Source organism: Siniperca chuatsi, linkage group LG20 (assembly GCF_020085105.1).
Source record: "Siniperca chuatsi isolate FFG_IHB_CAS linkage group LG20, ASM2008510v1, whole genome shotgun sequence".
NCBI lineage: Eukaryota > Metazoa > Chordata > Actinopteri > Centrarchiformes > Sinipercidae > Siniperca > Siniperca chuatsi.
This window is the reverse complement of record NC_058061.1, coordinates 10,510,589-10,534,710: the sequence shown is the minus strand read 5'-3', so window position 1 is coordinate 10,534,710 and position 24,122 is coordinate 10,510,589. Positions and strand designations below refer to the sequence as shown.

Sequence of the window (24,122 nt, the reverse complement as noted above, 5' to 3'; positions counted from 1 at the left end):
GAAATAGCTCATTTTAAAATAAAAGTCTGTGTGAGTTATGTGTTTATGTCAAAATCAATCACATTTGAGCTCATATCTACAGCACATCAATGGAAGTTTAAAAATGCCCATAGGGAATAAATGTTAATAGGCGTGTTATGACATAAAAGTGTTATGTAGCCAGACTAATCCACCAAACATTTGAAGTGTAAAAAATGTTCCTCTTGGCTCATCACTGGACATGTTGATGGAGGGGGGGAAAAAGTGAAATTGACAATATCATTGTAGGAGCGCACTAAAGGGGCGACGGTCCGCTCTACTACACTGAAGTAGGGATGTCTACAGTGGAAGAAGAAGAAGGGGGAGGGTACCACTTTGTCACAGGCTGCTATGTAGATTAACCTTTCAATTAGTTGTTATCAGGTCCTCTCCATGTCTCGGCGCAAGCTTTTCAGCCTTCGTTTTAAGAGATCAAATCCCACGAAATCGCTCGGATATGTCGCTGCACATTTATCCTTCGACGTTTCCCCGATAATGAAGAGGAGTATCCGAGGGGGGGAAAAACTTGAAGAGGTAAACTACCAGCAAATATTTACTGTAGCCTGTGCCCTCGTTTTTTTCTTCTTCTTCTTCTTTCATACTAGTTATATGGTCATCCTTGCATGAAACTTGGCGTTAATTTGTTGTGCCTTCTCGCCCGCGGCGGCGGCAGATTACATAGGTAGGTCGGGTTTGTGTAAAATGTTACAAAACGATGTGAAAATCCAAGCAGGCTGTGTATCATTTACTAATAAAATATGGAAAACGAGAGCGGAGCTGAAGCTGAGAAATGGGAGCTAAAGAAACTAGCGATACATAATTGAGAAGCAGTGATGAAGGAGCTACTCTCCCAGCAGTCGTGTTAACTTGTATTCCCCACTGAACATCTTGTTTCTCTCCAGGGCTCACTATTTCCCTCATTGGAGATATTTGATAGTTAATGGTGATAAAGAGGTCATGCCATCATTGCACAGCGCAACACAGGACGTTAATAATGTCGCTGGCAGACGTGGAGCGAGCAAAAAATCTACTTTTTAGCTTAGCGGATCGTTTATTTATCGCCCCTAATTTAACGTCACATAGTTTAAATGTTAAATATCGGGAGAATAATGGCTCCTCTCGGGAAAATAATGAAAAGGGAGGAAGATGAAGAGGGGGAAAGGCGATAGCTTAGGCACATTTAGCTTGCAGGAGTCTTGAATATGCTACCTGGTATTGATAAAATAAAAAATAAAAAGAAATGTGTTCCACTTTAAATCAGCGCTAGAGCCTTTGCAGGTTTTATGCAAACAAATGATAGATTTAACAAACAGCCAATTAAAGTCTAAAATGTTCCAAATCACTTTCAAGTGTAACCAACTGTTTCAAGGAGGAATCTAAGTAAAGGTGGGCCGGTGCTAAACGCTTTGCAAATGAGGTTAAATATGTATCTAATTTAATTGTTACTCAGCAGGTTTATGCCTGTTATAGTGTATTTCTAACTTATTAATACCCTGTCGCTGTGGTTAGAGCTGTAAGTTCAGATATTGTGAGTGTTGGTGGTAAATTATATCAATACATCACTGAAGGCACCTTAAGAGGCGGGTCAATTGAGTGAAGTGACAGATCATACAGCCAGTGCCGTGCCTCTTAGAGTGAGCTCATACATAAAGATTGACATGTGCTTTATCAAACCAGAAATCGGATCTTGTCTTTACAGCCAATATTGAAGTTGCTAGGGAGGGCACATTAGTGTAGGTAAGGTTTAATGAGACTCCATTGGATTGTAATCAGCGTCATGTCGGATTCATGTAAACTACAACATTGTAACAAAATGGCGACTGTTTAGGTGACATCAGTAATGCTGGCAACAGTGTCATTTATCTGCTCAACTCAGCGGAACACAACTCTAGGTTTGTTACGTAGTTATTACCGCTCTCTTCCTTCGTTAAACGGCTCGGTGGTTATTTGCAGACGTGCCTCAAACGTCTAACGGCAGCTGTCAGGAAGTGAGCATTGATTTTAAGCTACATCTGTCATTAACGCTCGCGCCGATCAGTTTGTCGTTGCGGACGTCGAGCTGTCAAAAGTCGCGTGCGGACAACTAACGGTTAAACTTTACGTATGATCGCCTTTTTGTGTTTTTAGTCAGTTTGTGTGTGTTAGTTTAACGATACGGTGACATTTTGGAAATTACGTGCTGCAGAAATAAATGTTAACTTGTGTTTTTTGTTTTTTTCATGCCGGAAAGGAATCTGAAACCGAAAATATGTAGCTGTCGAGGAGACTATTTATACTTTAACACAACTCGGTAGAAGTTTCTAGCTTCCAGTCATAGTGTGAAAACTTATTACTCTTACACTTCTCTTTTTAAATGGACACCCGGTTTGGTGTGTGGATTATGGTATCAGACTATGGATTAAGTCACTCGAATTTCTTTAGCAACCATGACAGCTCCTGCATCTGTTTTTATCCATCTGCCTCTCATGTTTTAACACATCTTAAAAGTAGCCTTTATATGCAATATGCTATAAGCTAGTTTATAGACTGTGAATAAGAGGAAATAACTAGCAAATGTATTTGACCACTTTCTTTTTATTTTTCCTTTTTAGATTTGATCTGGGATTGAGTGAATAAAGCTCCAGGTCAGCTGGTAACTACCATTGTGGAATTTACTCGTGCTGACTTTTCCTCAAGTACAATGTCACATATCCAGGATTGAGAAGAAATATGTGGATGCTGGCGTGGAACATAAGTTTTTGACCTTATTAAGGATGTGGATGTACCCAGTGTTCAGCAGCAGAAAGGGGGAATCTGTATGGATCACATTTTTGTGAGTCTAATTGTTCAACCATGGTAAAACTTGCAAACCCTCTGTACACGGAGTGGATTCTTGAAGCAATACAGAAAATCAAAAGGCAAAAGCAGAGGCCCTCAGAGGAGAGAATATGTCATGCGGTGGCCACATCGCATGGACTGGACAAGAAGATCGTCCTTGAGCAGTTGGAATTAAGTGTTCATGATGGCTCTATTCTCAAGGTTACAAATAAGGGGAGCGCCTCCTACAAGGACCCAGGAAATCCCGGGAGAGTTGGATCAATCCCGCCTGCAAATGTATCTGTGCCATCAAAGGAATCTATATGGAATTCAAGCGATCTGCGCCATATTGATTGGAATAAAATACTTAAGAGGGCCATCGAGGGCCTGGATGATACCCATGGCTCCTCACTGAAGAACATCGAGAGGTATCTGAGGAACCAGGATGACCTCTCAAACGTTGTTGATAACCCTGCTTTCCGGCAGAGGTTACGGCTGGCGGCCAAGCGGTCAGTTAACAATGGCAGGTTGTTAAAAAATGGCCCGCGGTATAAGCTCAGCCATGGCAGTGCGGAGGGAAGGGGCTCCAGGTGTCCAAGTGCTTCCCCTTTGGTCCTGTCATCAGTGACACTCCTCCCCCATGAGCGAGACCAGGTACACGCAACTTGGCCTCCGCATTCTCTCTTCATGCTTATTACCCTGGACCGTTTCCCCCTGGTCATATGCTGCTGTCGCCCTAAAGGGACATGCCGATGACCACAATAGTAAAATTCCAGCCAAAATATTCTTGTTATTAATGTGTTATTGATTTCAACCTTCTTACCCAGCTCTAACATGTAGTAAAGCTTTGTTTTCCGAGAACTAAGGACTTTTTTGGACCTCAAGACGGTGGCATTTCCATGATATCAGTACTAAGGAGGAAGGGCGAAAGTTTGGGCCACCACTGAGCGGAATTTTCTTGATGGGAATTTTACCATTGTGGTCTTAATCTTTGGGACTTTAGCTTGGCAGGTCAGAAACAACACCATCTAGAGTGTGTCCTTTTGGGTCTGTGTTGCTGTTGGTCTCCATAATAAGAGAGCTTGGATAATCAGAAAGTCATGCTGACAGTGTGTGGTAGGCAGTCTGCTGTAGGCTTCCCACAGGTTATGTAACTCTAGCCTAATGACCTTAGGGGATGTGGCTGGCTGTCTTGTGAGTAGCAAAGCATTAGTAAACAGAAATGAGATATTTTATTGGTAATGTACAAGGGCATGAAACTAGTCTTCACAAATGGTGCTGAGAAATGGCAGCTGAAATATGTGGGGTAGGACAGAGTATTCTCAGACTACATGCTGCTGTTATGACCTTCGTGCTAACTGAGATGCCCCAGAGAGGAAATAAAACCATATAAACAAACTTCCAGGTTGCATTGTTTCTGCAGCTTTTGACACCTCAGGGGTGGTTTACAGTTTACAGAGATTGTGTCTATATTACTTGTGCGTAGCTATAACACACGCTGCAGACAAGTGTCTGTAAAATGACAGCATTTTTGTACTTGCTGTGCAATTTTTAGACAAGCGCAGGAGTGTGTTTCATGGAAAATAGTTTTCATTGTGTGGCCCTTAAGTGCAGTGTACAGTCATCTACATAGTTTGTTGTGAAGGCAGATCATGTGTTGAGGCTTATCAAGATGAACTGCGGTCTAATAGTTTATGCACAAGTTATGCAGCTGAAGTGGCTAGCAGCATCAGGCTATAAAGATGTCACCCTGCTCCCCACCAGTTTCACAGTGAATAATCAGGAAATGACACCTTGATACTGCAGCCACAACTGTGACTGTGTCTGTGGTCAGGCCAAAAGTGAAACTGAGAACTGTTTAGAGACACAGTGTCCTGTGTTGGTTCTCATAGCTGAGGAAGGCCTGCTGTTTTCCATTTGGAACATTTCAACCTATTGCTCCCGGCCTGATGACGTCACCTAGCCAAGTCCAGGTTTACCGTTCACTTCAAAGGATGAGACAGCTCTGCCTGATCAGTTGTTGAAGCACGAGAGTGTGTGTGTTGAGAATAAGACATACTTTGAGGTAAAAAAAAGAGCAGTCTTGATTAAGAGTTTATTAGATTGTGAAGAGACTCTGGCAGGAACAAAGACAAGGAATGAGAGTTTTTTTCCCTGCTGTGTTATGCAACCACTTGAGCTCTCTCTCTCTCGCTCTCTCTCTCTCTCTACCAGCAGTTTTCTAATAGGACCCCACCCCCTCACTCAGGACAGCCTGCTCTTTTGAAGCAGCATAATTTCCTGTAATGTACTTAATTTAGAATCCCCAAGTAAATCATCAGCATCTCTTCAGCTGTGTTTGTTTCTCTATTTTGGCATTTTGTGCTGTGCAGATTGCAAATTGCTATTGGTTTTAATCACTAGGCCTGAGAATATTCCTGATGGAAATTAATTCTCCAGTTCCTGGATTAGACTTCATAGTTAAGTCAGTGGAGACTATGTTATGAAGTGAAGACTTATTAAAAAAAACTTGCCTATCAGCGCTGAGCATTTCATCAGCAGCTGCATATTAGCACTGATGTCTTATTAATTTCAAGCTCTTTACATTCATTTTCTTGCTTGTATCTATCATTCTTTTGTAGAAATCATATTTATGATGTTTATTAGCCCAAAATCAGAGTTTTAAGGTTCAAGAAAATTGTTTACTCAATGATTTCAGTTAGCCTCTGCAGGTGTCAAAATATAAATGACACACGTGCACTTTTTGTACATGAACGAGAAGTAATAACTCTTAAGTAATCAAAACACTGAGGCCTTATTTTCACATGCCTTTGGCTGCATCTTTTAGCACTGATAACGTAGAGTGGCTTGTGATCAAGGACAAAAGCTAACATTTCTCCATTTATCTGTGCTCTGAGCGAATGTTATTTGAACTAAATTGACAGACTTTTTGCAATCCAGTTAACAAATCATTGGGGTTACATGTAGGGCTGCAATTAACTCTTGTTTTCATTATTGATTCATATCTTCAGTTATTCATTTAGTCTATATAATATCTGAAAATAGTAAAAAAAAAAAATAAAAAAATAAAAGCTCGTCTTCAAGATATTCAATTTCCAATGATATAAAAACAGAGAAATCATCACATTTGAGAAACTGAAACCAGAGAATGTTTGGCATTTTAGCTTGATAAATGACCTAAACGATGAATCAATTCTTGAAATTGTTGCCAATGAACTTTTTGTCGATCGCCTAATTGTTTCAGCACAAGTTATGTGTATTTGGATTACAAAGATACTTATAACCAGGCCCTGTTCAACAGGATATTTTACAGTTGCAGATCTGACCAACTTAAATCTGAGGATAATGGGTTTTTTTTTTCTTTCATAACACGAGACAGTACGAAAATCACTGATTTACCTCTGAGCCACAGTGTTATATCCTACAGGTGCAGCCTCATCACACAGTAGCATTTCAGCGTTTTTATGTCCGTAATCACAGCTGTGTAAGCAGCAGTCAGCTTCTAATGCCAGTGCCTGCTTTCAAATATTGACCTGGCAGGTTGGAAAACAGAGTAATCATTGATGTGGCAGTAAACTTCTTCCCCTCACCGTAACGACTAATTGATACAACAGCCAGGAACAATGACCAAATCCCCACTATATCCTTGCTGCATTTCCCCCTGGGGTTCATTTGGATGGTGTGACAGGTTGAAAGGATGCTCCTCGCTTGTGTTTGTTGACGGATGAAAAAAAAAGAAAGAACAAGATCTCCCTTAATTTGACTGTAGGTCAGGAGGAGGTCAGGACTAATAGAGATTTGGAGGTTGCACATTTTGTTGAGGTCAGGATGCTGATGTGCGTCATAGAAACCAGGAACTAATTATGGGCATCCCAAGAGTGCCCTTCAAAGCTCCAGTCAATTGACGAGGCCTTAGCATGTAAACTGATGATGAGGTGGGTTATTTATGGTCACACCCTGTGAGTGTTATTTTCCGTTAAGAACTTTCTCTCAAGCAGGCAAGGAGGTGGCAGTTTGTTTGATGCTCCTCTAGAGGCTTGTGTATATGATCTCATTCTAAGGGACATCTTATGAAAGCCACATTACGTCTGTCTGAGACTACTATGGTCATGATTTCAGCCTAAGATTGGTTAAATTTTGACTGGCTGTTTTATGAAGAGATGACACTAAGTCTTCCCCAGTTTCCTCTGTGAAGTCAGCCTCTCTTCATTCTGAGCGATCAATGGAGAAATCCTCTTAAACCTTGAGCTCATATTTTACTTCTTCTGAACTTAACCATAAGCCCTTAAATGGGTGTTTGTTCTGAGACTTGCAACATTTACAGTGGATCATGGCAGTAACAATGAGAGCATGTTTTATTATTGAGGTAATTTGATTACATGCTGGTTAATCCTTTCAGACTGGAGTGCAGGCTTTAAGAATTGGATTAAGCCCTTAAACTATGATTACTAAGATCACTTACCCATTCAGATGTAATGGATAAAGGAGGTGGATCTCAAACGCAGCATATCTCTGAGGATGAGATTCATTTATTATTCATTTCTAGTCTGTGAGAAGTCAACTCTTTTTTTTTTCATTCTCTTAGTTCATGCTTGTCGTTCATATTTTTGTGGCTACTTCATTAAATCACACACTGGTTTTATAGTCTTGCTTTAACCAACAGTATGTCTACGGTGATCTCATAAATCCTGACAAGATAAAATGTCCAAAAACAAACAGGCTTTCAGGCACTTCATACGCAGCCTGTGCCCATTTCTGTTTTTTAAACAGTTTGTCTCTGTTTGTGTTCCCACCCAGCTCCGGGTTGACCCCATCCCAATATGCAGTTTCTGTCTTGGAACGAAAGAGTCAAATCGGGACAAGCGGCCAGAAGAGCTGCTGTCCTGTGCAGACTGTGGGAGCAGTGGTAAGTCGCCTTGTGTAACGCTTCAGTTTGTGGATGTTCTCACAAGCTTTAACATACTGTAGTCTGGACAAAACTGTTAGTATGTTGGCAAAGGCTCACAAGAAACAGTGTGAATATATGTGAAGAGTAGAGGTGGGCGATATGATTAATATAATTATCACATTATTTAGAAGAATAGTCAATTGATATATATCACAATATGGCATATATATGCAAAATCCTATGTAAAAATATTAAAACTTGAGTTCAATGCGATGAGCTGTTTTCCGCTGCTCTGCATTAAATCACGCAAAATTGCCTGCATTCACCTGATACAACTGGAGATATGAAAGCTACCTTGGTGTAAAGGTTATAGAAAAATCCGTGATTGTTGACAAATTTCTATCATCTCACAATATACAGTATACTGTCATATCAGCCAACCTTGGTAGCAGCAGTTCTCAACATCGGTTAGGCAGATGTCACATTTTTGCTCCCTTTAAGGGATTTAATGGAAGAACAATGTTCAAATTGAGTGGCTGAAGGGATCCAAATTGCTTGTAACCCTCAGTGGGCTCAAGAAGGGCAGATGCTTCATAAGTGGCCGTTAGAATCTGAAATCACCCAAGTCATTTTCGCTCAATTCAGATTCTTCTTATAGAGCGCACCAGGCACAGCGGATCAAAGATCAACCCTTTTCCCGCTGCAGATTGGTGGCATTTCCTTAACTGTTCTTTTGTTCCAGACAAAACTGCTAACCCCCTATAAAATTACCTCTGCCAAGGAGTCATTTATGTTTGAACAATTATTTTAAATGCCGTAAGGAATTGTTCTCCTGGTGACATTTTTATAGCTCAAATTTGACTAAGTAGCGTCGAGGTGGTTTTCATTAACCGCTCGTAGTGTACACAAATTGTGCTCTCACTGTAAAACAGCTGTTTTACAACCATGAGAGGGAGCCGGGTGAGGGAGAAGGCAAGCTTTTACATGACTTTCATGGATCGGCTTCCATTAGAATGAGTGCTGCTACTGTTTCTGCCTCATTAAGATCAAATTATCTGTAATTAGCAGCTCAGATGTTTGATCATACTGTTTTTAGCCATAATTTGGGGGGGGGGTGTTGTGGACATACAGGCCCACCATTGTTTTTGATGATGTAATATGTTAATATTTAACCTTACTGTGTGAATAAATGGAAAGCCTTGTCTCTAGCTCTGTGACACAGTCAATGCTGGTAAAAAAAAATGTGTTATGCTAATATGCATTTTCTATTGCTTGTGAAGGGCATCCGTCATGTCTGAAGTTTTCCCCCGAATTAACCTCAAATGTGAAGAGATTACGATGGCAGTGTATTGAATGCAAAACCTGCAGCTCCTGTCGAATACAGGGGAAAAATGCTGTAAGTATAACGTTGCATACATCTTAACACACACCATTTTCAGTGTTGGTGGCTTGGAGGTAAATCTCATTTCGTGCATCCCTTAGGACTTGTTGGTTTTCCCTCAGATTTGTAAAGCCTCTCTTGTGCACAATTGGGCTTATTTTTCCAGAAGACTTTAAATGACAGGGGGTTGTTACATGTATGCAACAGGGACATCCCTTACACATGCCTGCTGTTCCCTTTCAGGATGAGATGCTATTCTGCGATTCATGTGATCGGGGCTTTCACATGGAATGCTGCGACCCGCCGCTTTCAAGAATGCCAAAAGGTGAGGTGTTTACACTGTCTGGCTTCTCTGTTTCCCTCTCTGCTGTCGTTTCAAAGCCTTTTCTTCACAGACGACCGTTTGGGGCTGTCACTCAGCACACAGAGAGACAGCGGTGGCTTATTATGAGCTTTGCATGCATATCAAATTATTTCAGCATCCCCGGGGAGATTTTCTATCTCTGGATTACAGTACTGACCCTACAGCGATGCTTGTAATGATGGTGCATGTACTGTAGTAGGACATTTGGCAGGCAATTCATACAAGTCACATAGCTTTGCTCAACAAGCTGACACAAAGTCTATTTCACTGGACAGAATTGACCCAATGTTTTTCTTATGGATTTTCGCTTTGTGCTGAGTAATTGATTGTCATTGTGAGCTTGTGGGATTCTCGCCAGCCCTCTGTATTAAAGGAAATGTTTCAATTGAATGTACTGTATGTCCTCTGAGTTGATGAACCCACCCAAACGGTACTCTCTGTGTTTGGACACCCTCCAGGAATCTGGATCTGCCAAGTCTGCAGGCCGAAGGAGAACGGGAAGAAACTGCTGCACAAGAAAGCCGATCAGATCAAACGTCGATATGCAAAGCCAATTGGAAGGCCCAGAAATAAGCTCAAACAAAGAATGTAAGTGTGCAATAATCTAAATATTAGCAGTTTTATTTAGTTAAAGGGAAATTCCCATTGGTAATAATAACATTGTATTCACTGTATTCCGAATTAATTGCTAAGATCTGGGAACATGGCGACGCTGCTGAAAAGAAGTTAAACAAACCCCCAGGTTAGCCCAACGGTAAAAGTTTCTGGTTTAACTTTGACCTACCTACCGTTATTGTGTGTGATGTTGAGTGTTTCCATATCTGAGCAATTACTTTGGTAAATACAATGTTATCAAAGCAGATAAGATTTTGGTAAAAATAATAAAGAGGAATTATTCTTTACAGAGAATAAGAGCACACCGAGCAAACAATAAGTAAAGACAAGAAACAGTGAAATCTTCTCTTCTCATCAAAAGTAATTAGTGTTAATTTACTGAGTTTTTTGGATGCCAACTGTGTCAATTGCTCCCAAAAAACACTTGTTATTCATGCAGAAAATAATTTTAGAGATCTGGTGTACAGTGTGCAGTGGTGGAAGATGTAATCAAAGTATCAAAAGTTAAAGTACTTATTACACATTATATTGTTGGATTAATATAATTGATGCATGGATGTATCAGCAGCACTTTAATGTTGTAACTGTTTGAGGTGAAGCTGAAGTTTAACAACTTTATATATTGTTGGAAGGTTAATTTATAACATTGCATCTTTTTTTAGAAGTTGATCACATGCTTTGTCCGTAAAGTCCTAATCTGCAAAGTAACTAGAGAGATAAGTGCAGTGGAGAAAGTGAAAAAGTACTAGTCGAGTAGAAGTATAAAGTAAATAATAAAATCTACAAGTAATATAATACAGTTAATACAAGTTAAGAACAAGTGCCTCAAGTAAATGTACTTAGTTTCATTCCACTTCTGGCAGTAAGATCTGAACTTGTCTTTGCAGGTCTGTAACCAGTGGTGACGGCTCCATGGTAGCACTTGGAGGAAGGGGGTCACCTGGTAGGGGTCAAAAGATTACCGTCTCTTCCACACCTTCATCTGGTCATGCTGCATCTGTGAAGGACGCCAGAGACAGATTGGCTGTTGCAGACCCCTGTTGTGCGGTCGACGCCACCCAATTCACCACTCCCACCCCCACCACCACTCCCCCTCTCACGCCCACCTCCACCCCAGCTACACTCACCGTTAACAAGAAAACCAAAGGGCTTATTGATGGGCTTTCCAAATTCTTTACCCCTTCCCCTGTGGGCCGTCGCTCGCGAGCTGTAACCGTAAAGTCACCCGCCAAACAGTTAAGCTCTAGAGACAAGGGTCCGCCCAAACTGTCCAAGCCACCAGAGCCGTTTGCCTTTACTGCTGACGCCACTCAAAAGATAACCCCCTTGTCTTCTGCACTTCCTCACGCTCCCACGTTGCCGGGACTTAGCCCCCCCTCGCAGGTGTCCAGCAGCTCCACCTCTGCTAACTCTCCCCAGAGCTCCTCCAGCCAGTCTAGTGTTCCTTCCCTGAGTAGTCTCTGCAATAGCAGCCAACTTAAGGGACTATTTGACGGACTCTCTCACATTTATACTACTCAGGGACAATCGCGGAAAAAGAGACTACCTTGCTACGCACCACCTAAGCGCATGCACCATAAGCAGGATTTACCCCATGCGTCCAAAACGGGGCCCCAGCGCCTTGGAAAGAATGAGTTTAATAAAAATAGGTTACACTCTACATCTGCTGGGCCGGGCCGACCCAGAGGACACCCGTTTAAGATGGTCAGTCATTTCAAACGTAACCCCTTCCTTAAAAAGCACAGGACACTAGGCAGGCTGAGGTATAAAGTGTGCCCTCAGAAGGGAGCCCCCTCACCAGGAAAGGGAGACTTGACAGACGGAAGAATTAAGCCTGAGAATAATCATGGTAAGCAAGGCTCGAAACTCCAGCCAAGACCTGCGTCTCCACACCTTTAAGCTTCTTCTTTATTTTTTTAAAGCTTGACTCTCGCAGTTATTTTTTTCCAGACTAGAGCTAATCTTTTCTTTGAGAAGACACCCTCAACATTCTAACAGACTACTAATCTTCTGCCTAATTTGAATTCTTTTAGTTTCTTAACCCAGTTTCGTTGCGTTTTGACTTGGCTGCGGAGTTTACGTGGCATCCATCCTTTCGCCCGTTGGCTTTTGTCATAGTGCATGGCCCACTAACTCCCTCATGTTGCTCCTTGCTCTGTCCTTGACCCTCTGCAGAAGTGCGCACATTGTGATCACTACCTAGTAGAAGTTGTAGTCACATCAGCGCTCTTCCTCATCCCACCCTCACTCTTGAACATACAACCCAGTGATTCACCCAGCCAAGTTGAGAGCTGACATGATGATTATACCCAGAATTGCAGTAACCCTTACATTTCACTGTCTTCAGGAGTCACAGTCACAGTTTTAAAAGAAAAAACACATAAGAAAAACAAATGAATATATGTTTCAAGCAGTTCTAAACAATATACTGCACAAACACTACTTACCCCAACAGTACATTTCCATAAATATGTTAATGACACATCACGTCCACTTGTAATGGGTTTTTGTTTTGGTGGTTAAGTCATGGTGTTGATGTCTTTCATAAAATTACTGCCTGCTTTCCAACATCAGTTGCTTTTCATGTCGATACTCGCTCCCTTCATTGCATCTGCTTCTTCATTCATGGGAAACTGTCTTGGTGGATGACTAAGCACATGAAAGTGGTTACGCAATTAGAGTGATTTAGTTTCACTTCATTACATTAGGGATTTTCATATAAACATGCAAAGATGATACATTATGAAATTCCTCAGAGACACAGCCTCAAACAGGCTCAGCAGCAGTACTCACAGTATAAGCACATTTGCATAGAATGCATTTATGAGATTATTCAGCCACGGCTGCTTCAAACAGGCCGGTGTTGATGTGCTATCTGATGTGTTGATGTCGTGTTATTGTGCCTGTAACAGGCCACAACGGGGAGCTGCGTGTGAAGCAGGAGGCCCAAGTCGACTTTGCAGCCATGTCCAGAGACCATGTCACAGAGGAGGATATTGAGACCTTCACGCATGTCCAAGAACTCGCCGTGCAGGTGAGAAAACTGGAGAAAGGGCTAAACGTCTTAAATATCAACTGGAATTTTAGGCTTAACTGGGCAGTTTGCTACTTTATTGTTATTGATATTTTTAAACTGAACAAGAGGGTTGACATGGGCAACACAAAACTTGTACAGGAACCGGGTCTTTCAATGACATATCATCTTATAGGCGCACACACACACATATATATAAATATATATTGAAATATTTCCAATATTTTACATATTGTTCAAATTACATTCTTAAGATAAAGTTTATTTAATTGAGAATTGCAGTCCAGTTGTCCTTTGTAGGGTTTATGTGCAGCCGTCTCCAGATGATGGCTTTCTTGCTAGCAGCTAAAAGTATTCTAAAGAGATATTCATCCTGTGCCATACATTTACCCAGGTACAATGTAGCCCAGAAAATATGAAAATGGCAGCCTTTTTTTTTTTAACCACACTACCTCCAGCATTTGTTGTGTCCCAGAGAGCCTTTTTGTATAAATTTCAATTTAGGAGTCAAAAAATATTGCATTATGTTTTTCCAATAGAACTTTCTCCAGCAGGACCATGAGTTTTTTAGTCTTTGTCTGGCTTTCTCAAATATTAGCCCATTCGTCCTCAGTGATCTCCAGGCCAGATTCTCCCTCCTGTTTCCGTTTAACATGGACAGAGTTGAGTAGTTTTTGGGGTAACTGAGCAGTTTGTTGTGTTAAGGGTAGAGGTTGGGAACAAGGACAAAATGAATATATTGAAAGGTATCTCAGCTTTATGATATGTACTCTTGAGTTTACAATGTAATATGGGACAAATTTAAACTCATGTTCATCCCATATTTTTTTAAATGTATTGCTATTTCGAAAGCTAGTGGATCAGAAGCTAACCCAGACGTTAGCAGGACTTAAAGATTATATTATATTTAAGTATTTAAGATTTTACTAATGACATGTATCTCATGTATCTTTTGTTTAGATATGAGAACTGTGAACCACAATCTTGATTTGAGAATTTTGTCAATACCGTTTTATGGATTGATGATTAGAGACACTGTAAGACTGGTTGACCACATTCATCCATTTGCTTTTATTCAATCTTTTCACAGAGAACTGGATCTCTGATGAGCACAGACTCCATGCGATGCCCTGCTGTCATTGAATTTGGGAAGTATGAGATTCAAACCTGGTACTCGTCGCCTTACCCACCTGAATATTCAAGGTAATGCTTTTACATGACAAATAATGCCAATTTCTTTGTTACTTAAGTTGCATTTTATTTCAATGTCCTTTGAAAAAAACCCTCACACACTGAAGTACAAACCGCAGCTCTCCATTTTGTCTTTGTCAGATTACAAAAGCTTTATCTGTGCGAGTTCTGTCTGAAGTACATGAGAAGCAAAAACATTCTCCAGAGACACACAAAGAAGTGTGGCTGGTTCCACCCACCAGCCAATGAAATCTACAGAAAGGACGACCTTTCCGTATTTGAGGTCAGCTTCCCTTTACAGCAATAAAGCAATAACTGTATGCTGCATGAGATTCCACTGAATGGGTTCTGGGAGGAGCAGGAGGGGGGAAAAATGGGAACTGTTTGAACAGTGTCCTCTTGCTCTTTTTATTCCGTGTTTAGGTTGATGGAAATGTCAGCAAACTATTCTGCCAAAACCTCTGCCTGTTAGCCAAGCTTTTCCTGGATCACAAGACCTTGTATTATGATGTGGAGCCTTTCCTCTTCTACATACTTACAAAGAATGATGAGAAAGGCTGTCATCTTGTGGGCTATTTCTCCAAGGTAAGAATTACAGAGTGATTATATGGGAAATTAAGGAATACCGCACATCATTTTTTAACGGTGGTACTGATACAAGACCTTACTGTAATTTGTCCATTTTTGTAATGTGATTTGACTTATTCACAGTAAATGATGAGTCAGTTAATCGATTAGTCAAGCAAAAATGCCAAACATTTGTTGGTTCAAGCATTGTACATTGATAATCGCTAGGTTTTGGACTGTTGGTCAGACAAAAAAAAAGAAGCAATTTGAATAAGAGATTTTAGGCTCTGGAAAAATGTGATGCACATATTTCACTATTATCTGACATGAAATGAAACAATTAGTTGAATAATCAAACAAATAATGGACAGATTAACTGACAAAAAGATAACTATCATTTGCTGTAGCCATAATTCAGAACACAGTGATACTTTTCAGTGAAAGTGCATCACCCTGTGTGTGGGGAGCGTGCGTGTGCGTGTGCACAGCTTCAGACAAGGACAATGGCAGGTGCAGTAAATTGCCAGCTTCAGCAGAGCTCTGACATACTTGATCTGTTTCTCCTTCCCTCAGGAAAAGCTTTGCCAGCAGAAGTACAATGTCTCCTGCATAATGATCATGCCTCAGTACCAAAGGCAAGGATTTGGAAGGTTCCTTATTGAGTTCAGTAAGTTCCTTAATGCTTTTTTAGACCACTGAGCTGAGTTGTTTTTTTTTTTCTCATTGGTCCTAACAAACACTTTCAGATTAAGGGGTGGATTTGTAGCTTGTGGCAAGGTGCTGTTATTTGGTTAAGGCTTTGAAGTAGCCTAATCAAGAGCATTCATGTACAGTGCTTTGGCAATCACAGAAGATTAGGAGTGAGGAACACTACCTTCTGACTGCATACATTAATTGATGGCCAATAGTATATACAATATTTTACCTAATCATAGCCCGAAGAGCATTTTGTTTATAGAAAATGCCCCCATTTCTCTCTCCTTGACTTGTGATGAGGTGTAGATACTGCTTTTGTTTTAGTCCAGTAAATGCAGCACATACAATATTTAAAAGCCTTGTGGTCCACTTATGAAAACAGTCGCTGCCTTGAGTGGATTTCTGTGTTTAGGCAGAAATCTACTCAAGGTTTCATTATAGGCGTTTTATTGTTTTCAAGAGTTGTCTCTTTGCAGAGTTTGTGTGTGATAAAGAAGGAAAAGGAGCGAGTGCTGGGCGGGCGGGCGGTAATGGAGCATTTGATTTCCTGTTCACTTTGGGAGCCATTGAGACACAGAGATGCAAGAGGATCTGTGATATTGAGAGTGTGCTGATAACAAAGACAGGGATTAAGGGAGATTGAACACAGCTGAGTTCTGAGCTCTTTGAAGGCTTTATTGGAAAATGTAGCTTTGGAGCTGGAAGTTGTTTAGATTAAGATTTTCTGTTATATTGGATTGTATTAGAGGAACACTTTGTCTCAGGTAGCTCTGAGAGCAGAGCATTAATGGGTGCCTGTGTGAAAAATGTTCTCTTTCAAACCATAATTCAAAGGACACAGAGTAGCTCTTTTGTATTGGTTTATTAATGATAATATACTTATAAAATGACGCGGAATGAAATATTACTTTTTTCAATTAATTCATTTGAATATTCATCGCTAAGTGTTTGTTATCACAGGCTCCTCTTCTTAGCTTTAGTGATGAATATTGTCATGATTACTGGAATAATGTGTGTTCACTGTTTGGTGATTAGATTTGCTTGTTTGGTTCTCGGTAGTGGGTGCACATTAAAAGGCATTAATTAATTTCATGCCGCTCATAATGGATGACCCTTGACAGGGCCGCTATAAAACTAATTACACACAGATACATATTAGTATTAGGTTTTTTTCTTGTTCGTTATCTCTCCTAAGTGCAGTCTCTTGTGAGCAATGACATCCAGCTGCTTCTCTGTTTCGCTCTGTTGCTTTGTTTCCTCTTTTCTCCCCTCTTTCAACCTCCTTTGTTGCCCTTGCCAGCTTGTATCATAGCTTCTGACAGAGGTTGAAGGAGAGGAAAACTGATTGCCTTGCCTGCCTTTATACTATTTGAAGGTGAAATCCCAACCAGGGTTTGGTGTCACATCCTTACATGAATATGTAATCCATAAGGGGTGGGTGTAGGGACTGAATTGCAATCTGAAATAACCCAGCAGCAGCCTCTAGCTTGACTAAAGCATTTTGTTTTTGTTTGAATCTTGTCTTTTTAGGTTACCTTCTCACCAGGCAAGAAGGACAAGCCGGCTCCCCGGAGAAGCCGCTGTCAGATCTGGGTCGCTTATCCTACCTGGCATATTGGAAAAGTGTCATACTGGAGTACCTTTATAAGCACCCAGATAAACACATCAGTGTTAAAGGAATAAGCAGGGCCACTGGGATGTGTCCACATGACATCGCCGCTACTCTCCAGCAGCTCGGCATGATTGACAGACAGGATGGCAGGTCAGTTTCCAAGCCGCAGTCTCCTTCAGCCTTTGCTGCCGCTTCTGTATGCTGTCTGACTTATCCAGGCCAGCGGGTATTTTTAACAGCGTATCCATTAATGCTGCTGAATATTGACAGAAGTAAGTCAGGTTAAGCACCCCCAAGGACATGGTGCACCTGCTGTCCCAAAGAGCTCGTCTTTGTGCTCGTATTTAACCACACATCACCTTCTGTCTACCTTCTGTCTACCCTGGCTAGTGCTTCACTCTTTTGTGGGCATAAACTCATGGGCTTTTCTCTGTGACCTAGGATTGTGTTGATCAGAAGAGAGCGATGGATTCAGAGGCACATGGAGAACCTGAGGGCTAACCCACGTCGGAATGAGGTGGACCCCGACGCCCTGTGCTGGACACCTTCCACCACTCTCAACGCCGTCCTGTCTGAGGAGGAGAGGGAGGCAGAAATGGATGTAGGTTTCCTTGTTCAATCAGGACACACTAGTTATTTGTTTACACTTGCCTACAGTGCTATTATTGGATGTTTGTTTGATTAGCTGGAGAGTTCAAATAGAGGCCATTATTGAGAAAAGCATTCTCACTGTCAGCAGGCAACTAATGTTGTGCAAAATTGCCCTAAATCAGTTCACTTCATAATTGATAGTGCTGAATATTCCATGAAATGCAATCTTTCCACGGTTGCTTAACAGAAATGTTTCCTCCATGACGGGCACACATCCAATCAGGACGCTGTTCTTATTATCAGGAGAAACCTGCAGTGATTCATTTGTCATGATGTTAATTCCAATCTCTTGTTTTCCCATTAGCCTCATTGCTCAGATGTTGGAGCTGTGCGTGCGCCTCTCCCAGAGATAATGCGTCTTGTCTGTTTAATTACCAGGCTGAGCGGCTGAAGGAGCAGGCCAGTTGCTGGGAGAAGGAGGAGAGAGAGGGCTACATGATGACTCACAGTAACAGGCAACCTCTCACGAAGGTCCACTGTAAGATTCCCTACAGGACCTACGAACGCCGCCCTGCACTGTCCTGGACCAGGCGCATCCAGCAGTTGGAGGACGTTAGTGATGATGAAGCTGATGACGACGACGATGATGACTCTGATGGCTCACCGCCCATCCTAACAAAAGCCCATGCAATGCTTGCAGCCAAGAGAAAGGTGACTTTTATTGTTTGTTGATGTGAATCATGTTTCTCTTGCATCACCACAAGTCAGCTACTTTCCCTAGTGGGATTATCCCATTGATTATCTGGAGTTTTATTCCAGGACAAAGTGAAATTGAATGTATATCATTAAATATTTTCCTTCATTAGGGACCGTGTTGTGTACTCTGGTGAGATGGAAAGGTTTGATAAATATTCATGAATTCAGTGGAGGGTTCAGTGGTTTCCTCCTGTCTCCCTGTGTGCCTGCAGCTGTAGATAATAGATTGTGTTTTCACTGCTGGTGTCGAGACTGTGCAGGCTAAACCTTGTACTATTGTCAATGGTCATGGTTAATTTACTGCCCTTCTCTGTGCTTCCACATCTGTTCTGTCTATATGGCACTGCCCCCTTGTGCTGGAGATAATATTACAGCTGGGTGCATGATGTCAGTGAGACCTTTTCAACAGAAACAGTATTGAAACCAGAAAAGAATGACACTGGCTGCTGAAGTTTATTTAGTGAATTAGTTACAGTATTGATTTCACATTCTTCTTGTGAAGGATTTTGGAGAGGAGAGCGGTAGAGTCGTAGGCAGCCGGTGGGAAACAACTGGAGAATGTAAAATATAGACTGTGGTTTCTGCTTACTCTGCCTGTCTCATTTGTGGTTTTCCACACCAGGCTGCATTTCTCAAACATTTAGTCTCACAGTGTGGTTTTAACATTTTACATTTAGCATAAAAGCCTGAATGAATTTCTGCTATATCCTCATGGAGGTCATCCACCTAGTGCCCTAGTTTTCAGTCTTTACAAAACTGCTCTACTCTGATGGAGGTTTTATTCTGTTTTCATTGTTTTTTCTTTTATTTGTGTTTCAGAGAACCATTGTGCTCAAGAAGAGAGGGCGTAAAAGAAAGAGAATAAACAGCAGTGTAACAACAGAAACCATCTCTGAGACAACAGAGGTGCTGAATGAGCCGTTTGATAACTCAGAGGATGAGCGCCCTATGCCCCTGCTGGAGCGCACCTGCAGAGTGGGCGAGATGGAGGAGGAAGAAGAAGAAGAGGAGGAGGAGGAACAGGAGGACAAGACACCGATTACACCAATGAAACGGCGTAGAGGTCGCCCGAGGCTGGAGAAAAATGCACAGAAAGACAATCTTGAGCACTGGAATGAAGGTATTTGCATCTTGACTGTCTTTCTCATAAAATAGTTTTGGAGCAGATTGTTGTATCTTTCTGGCAAAACAGTGAAGTGGTTTTTGTTTTTATTTTTTATCTGTAGGAGCTGACGTCCTCTCTAAAAGACCCAGCAGACCCCGTCCAGTGAAACGGAAGAAGGGCTGGCCAAAGGGCGTGAAACGTGGCCCACCTAAATGGAGGCTAAAGAATGAACGAAAGATGGGCTTCAAGCTCAACCTCTACACACCCCCTGAAACCCCAATGGAGGCAGAGCAGCACCATATTCAGACTGAAGAAGCGAAAGAGGAACCAAATCAGGATATTGTCAGCGCAGACGAGGGCAGCAAAGCAGGCAGAGGCTCGGCTAGTCCAGAGAGGCTCCCCTCTGAGCCACCAAGTCCTGTTGACCATGGCTCCCAGAAGTCGCACTCCCCTGAAGGATCGCCAGTGGCTTCTCCAGTGTGCTCACCTGCCGCCTCTCCTGGTGCCATGTCTCCAAGACCTGAGGACAGAGGTGATTCCCCAGAACCACCTGAAGAAGACCAGCAAGAGAGTGAACACGGGCAGGACTCTCCAGCCAAAGATGTGGAACACAGCACACTGGGTGCTGTATCTGTGGAGAATGACAATGAGGAAGATGATGAGGACAGGCAGCGAACTCAAATAGAGGATCAGGATGCAGATGATGAAGATGACAGTCACAGCAAAACAGCAGAACCTGAGAGCCGCAAAGCAGAGTTGGAACAGAGTTCAAAAGAAATACCAGAATGCACCCCACCTTTTTTAGATCCAAAAGAAGACAATGACTCTGAGTTGAGTCAGCAGGTTTCTACAGTACTGTGTAGTAAACACGAACCAGCTACCACTGCAGAAAGCATCCAGGAGGCAGTGACAGAAAAGACAGTAGCAACACCACCACCTGAAGCAGTAGCAATCGCTTCAGTAGCAGCTGTAGACTCTGATAATCCTGTAGACTCTGAGTCAGAGGAAGAGAGCACACCCAGTCCTTGTCCGGATCATCCACCTCCTCAGTCTGCAGAGAGGCCAACACTCAGTCCCATGGTGAGGGAGGATCTCCCCATCTGCACAGAGATTGACTCAGAGACAGCCCAAGCTGTTCAGTCCCTGACGCAGGAGACCGAGCGGGAGAATGTTTTCCGGGAGTGTGTGGAGAACCAGGAGCCCTGCAGGACCCTGCAGACCTACGCGCACGTGGCCCAGAGCCCCCAGCTCACCTCGCTGGATGACTGCCCCCAGTCGGACCACAGCAGCCCCCTTTCCTCAGCGCAATCCCATCCCAGTCAGTCGGTACGCTCTGTTAACAGCCCGGCTGTCTCCATCCTGGAGAGCGGCTACACTCAGATCAGCCCTGACCACAGTGCCATCTCAGTGCCCTCGCTCCACAACATGGAGACAAGCCCCATGATGGATGTGCCGTCGGTGTCAGATCACTCACAGCAGGTGGTGGACAGCGGCTTCAGCGATCTGGGCAGCATTGAGAGCACCACCGAGAACTACGACAACCCCAGCAGCTATGACTCCACCATAGGGGGTAGCATCTGTGGGGCAGGCCCCTCCCAGAACAGCTGCTCCTATGGCAGCATCCCCCCCAGTGGCCTGGCCCAGAGCAGCTGTGCCGTGAGCCAGCAAATGGCTGCCGTCAACCCTGGCAGCTGCGGGATGATTCAGCAGAACAGCCTGAGTTCGCCGCCACATTGCAACGTCAAGTCGCCACAGGGCTGCGTGGTGGTGGAGAGGCCTCCCAGCAACAGCCAGCACAGTCAACATAGCCAGCGCAGCCAACACAGTCAACACAACTCCCACAGCAGGCATGGCCCACACAATCAGCACAGCCAACACAATCAACACGGCCCACACAATCAGCTAAGCCAGCACAGTCAACACAATGTCCACAACCAGCATAGTCACCACCACAATCACCACCTGCAGCACAATCAGCTCAGCCAGCACAATCAGCACGCTCAGCATAGCCTTCACAATCAACACAGTCAGCACAGCCAGCAGCAGCCCATGGCACAGTGTGCCATTCCCACCAACTTCACCACCACCATGCAGCTGGCAGACATTCCTGAATCTGGCAACCCAAACTTCACCCTCTATGAGAGGATCAACCACCAGGGGGAGTATGGCAGCGGGCACTACTCTCAGTCGTCTGGCCTCAGTCTGGCCAAATTGCAGCAGTTCACCAACACGTTCATAGACCATCCTCACTCGCTGCCTTTCAACCACTCGGCCTCACACCCCATCACATCTTATGCAAACACCCCTTCGCTGTCATCTCAGCACTCGAGCCTGGTCTCCTTGTCTCAGACCCCACATCGAGTCCCCAACCCACAGGTGCAGGCCACCATGACCCCGCCTCCGAATCTCAGCTCCCCACCAACCATGATGCTACAGCGTAACATGGGCATCCCGCCCTCGCAGCGGATCCAGCCCCAAATGGCGCCCAAGAGTCACATCTCTGCACGCTCCAAGTCAGCCCCGCTGTCGCACCACCAGCAGCAGATGTTCGCCCGGCCTCCGCAGACTGTGGCCATGCAGGCGCCATCCAGGACGCTGGCTGCCATGCCGCGCATGAACATGAGCGTGAACATCATGCCGGCACCAGCTTACAATGTCAACTCCATGAACATGCCCTCCCTCAACGCCATGAATGGCTACAGCATGAGCCAGCCCATGATGAACAGTGGCTACCATGGCAACCATGCCTATATGAACCAGTCACCCCAGTACTCTATGCAGATGGGCATGATGGGAACACAGCCATACCCCCAGCAACCCATGCAGGCTCCACCACATGGCAACATGGTGTACACTCCAGCTGGTCACCATGGTTACATGAACACAGGCATGTCCAAGCAGTCTCTGAAAGGGCCTTTCATCAGGCGGTAACTCTCCGCAGGACTGAGCTGTTTCTTCTCACGTGCATTTTGCTGTTTAAAGATGCACTGATCTGGCCTTTTATTTTATTTTTTTTATTTTATTTTGGTGTCTTTTTGTTATTGTTTATTACTTAAAAACCAGCAGCAGCACTTGGAAAGAATGCAAACATTTTCATCAATGAGTAAACTTTGAAGCTATTGTTAAACAGTATTTTTGTTTCTCCAGATGGGAAGCCTTACATCATTACGATGAAAATCTATTTAATTAGTGTCTCTGATGTGTCTTTACAGCAAGTGGGTTCAGAGCTCAGAGGTAGAGATTTCATCAGTGGTCTTGCAGTCGTGTAGCAGCCTCAAATGAAGCCATTTAATGTGCCTGCTACAAGTGGAGTTAGTGGCTGTTTGAACCTGTTCAGTGTATCTGTCTAACAGTGCTGACAATTAGTTTGTACTATACTCATGCCTTTGTATATTTAAATTATTGTACTTATTTTGTAAAGTGACAACTAGCATGCTTCAGTCTCTGTTAGTGACAGTGCATTGAGTAGTACTGTACAAGTGTTGTGCTTAATAGCAAGCCATTTTAAATATATCTGGCCTTTTATTAGGTTTCCCTCCACAGGGAGAAAGATGAAACTATATTTTGTTAATTCTAATAATGTAAAAAAAAATGTAAACTTAGTCCTGTTTTCTGTTCAGTTTGAGAGGTTTTATTGCTATGTATGTATAATTCTGAAGTCTTTTGTAACAGATCTCCTTGAGGCAGCTTTCTGTTTAATAAAGCAGACTGATTTCTGTCAAAATAACAAAGCATATCTCAGTGTTTGTACCCTGAAAATTCTAAAACATTTCAAAATGTCCAGAAGTGTGGCAGAATTTAAAAGAACTAAATGATTATAACGATGAATAACAATAAAGAAAATATAAATTTAGTCCAAAGTTGATATTTTACATAATGCCTTTAAAGCTACGTTTTCATTCCATCTGTAGATTTGTTTTCTATCTTTATAAAATGTTGGATTTATATTTTACCGAAGTGTAGAAGAATAGAGCCTGTGAATAGACCAAACTAAGCTAATGGATTGCATGTAAAACGCAACTTGTACTTGTGTTTTTGTTTATATTGCTCTTTTGTAGCCTTTGTACCTGTACAGAGTTGCTGGTAAGAACAGGGGGGAAATACCTGGCTATGTGCAAAAATCGGACAGAATGACATTCTTGTATTTATGACTTTTCTCCTTTTGTCAGTTACTTAAAATGCTGTACATTTTAGCATAAGAATAAATTATGATTGACCATGTACTTGATTGTTCTCCTTTAATTTGAAACATTTACTAGCCTGAGCGTGTCACAATGAGAATGCAATTAATAGATTTTCAATTTGTGGTAATCCAGGCAGCTGTTTTCTTTGCAGAAAAGTATTTTAAAATAAAAAGAAGTAAAAAAGGAAACTTGACTTGGACTTGACTGATCTGAGATTTCACCTTCTAAACACTTGACATGAAACTTCAAAGCAAAAACATTCATGTCTCAAGTTTTTAACCTGGTAAAATCACATGAAAGTTAAAAAAAAACAAAAAACAAATG

At 42.5% G+C, this 24,122-nt stretch overlaps 1 protein-coding gene across 5 annotated transcripts; it reads left to right on the top strand.

The window, feature by feature from the left end:
* The first annotated feature begins 280 nt into the window (after positions 1–280).
* Positions 281–23,837, top strand: kat6b (K(lysine) acetyltransferase 6B). Of its 5 annotated transcripts, none has more exons than XM_044179928.1 (17): positions 281–552; positions 2,610–3,468; positions 7,612–7,720; positions 8,983–9,098; positions 9,327–9,408; positions 9,906–10,035; positions 10,950–11,911; positions 12,975–13,096; positions 14,187–14,299; positions 14,429–14,570; positions 14,711–14,872; positions 15,428–15,521; positions 17,081–17,312; positions 17,604–17,763; positions 18,192–18,464; positions 19,329–19,629; positions 19,736–23,837. In XM_044179928.1, exons 2-17 carry the CDS (start codon positions 2,851–2,853, stop codon positions 22,543–22,545), a joined length of 6,426 nt encoding a protein of 2,141 aa, XP_044035863.1. In that variant the 5' UTR covers positions 281–552; positions 2,610–2,850; the 3' UTR covers positions 22,546–23,837. The 5 variants fall into 5 exon arrangements, with proteins under 5 accessions (XP_044035863.1, XP_044035867.1, XP_044035864.1 ...); XM_044179932.1 differs by having other exon boundaries at positions 286–552; positions 10,950–11,005; XM_044179929.1 differs by lacking the exon at positions 281–552 and adding an exon at positions 1,766–1,910.
* The last annotated feature ends 285 nt before the right edge of the window (positions 23,838–24,122 follow it).

Bases quoted from the DNA above. Each gene is read 5' to 3' on its own strand.
- kat6b (XM_044179928.1), top strand. From the start codon at position 2,851: ATGGTAAAACTTGCAAACCCTCTGTACACGGAGTGGATTCTTGAAGCA. The intron at 14,300-14,428 runs GTAATGCTTTTA...TGTCTTTGTCAG, and splicing joins TACCCACCTGAATATTCAAG to ATTACAAAAGCTTTATCTGT. The intron at 14,873-15,427 runs GTAAGAATTACA...TCCTTCCCTCAG, and splicing joins TTGTGGGCTATTTCTCCAAG to GAAAAGCTTTGCCAGCAGAA.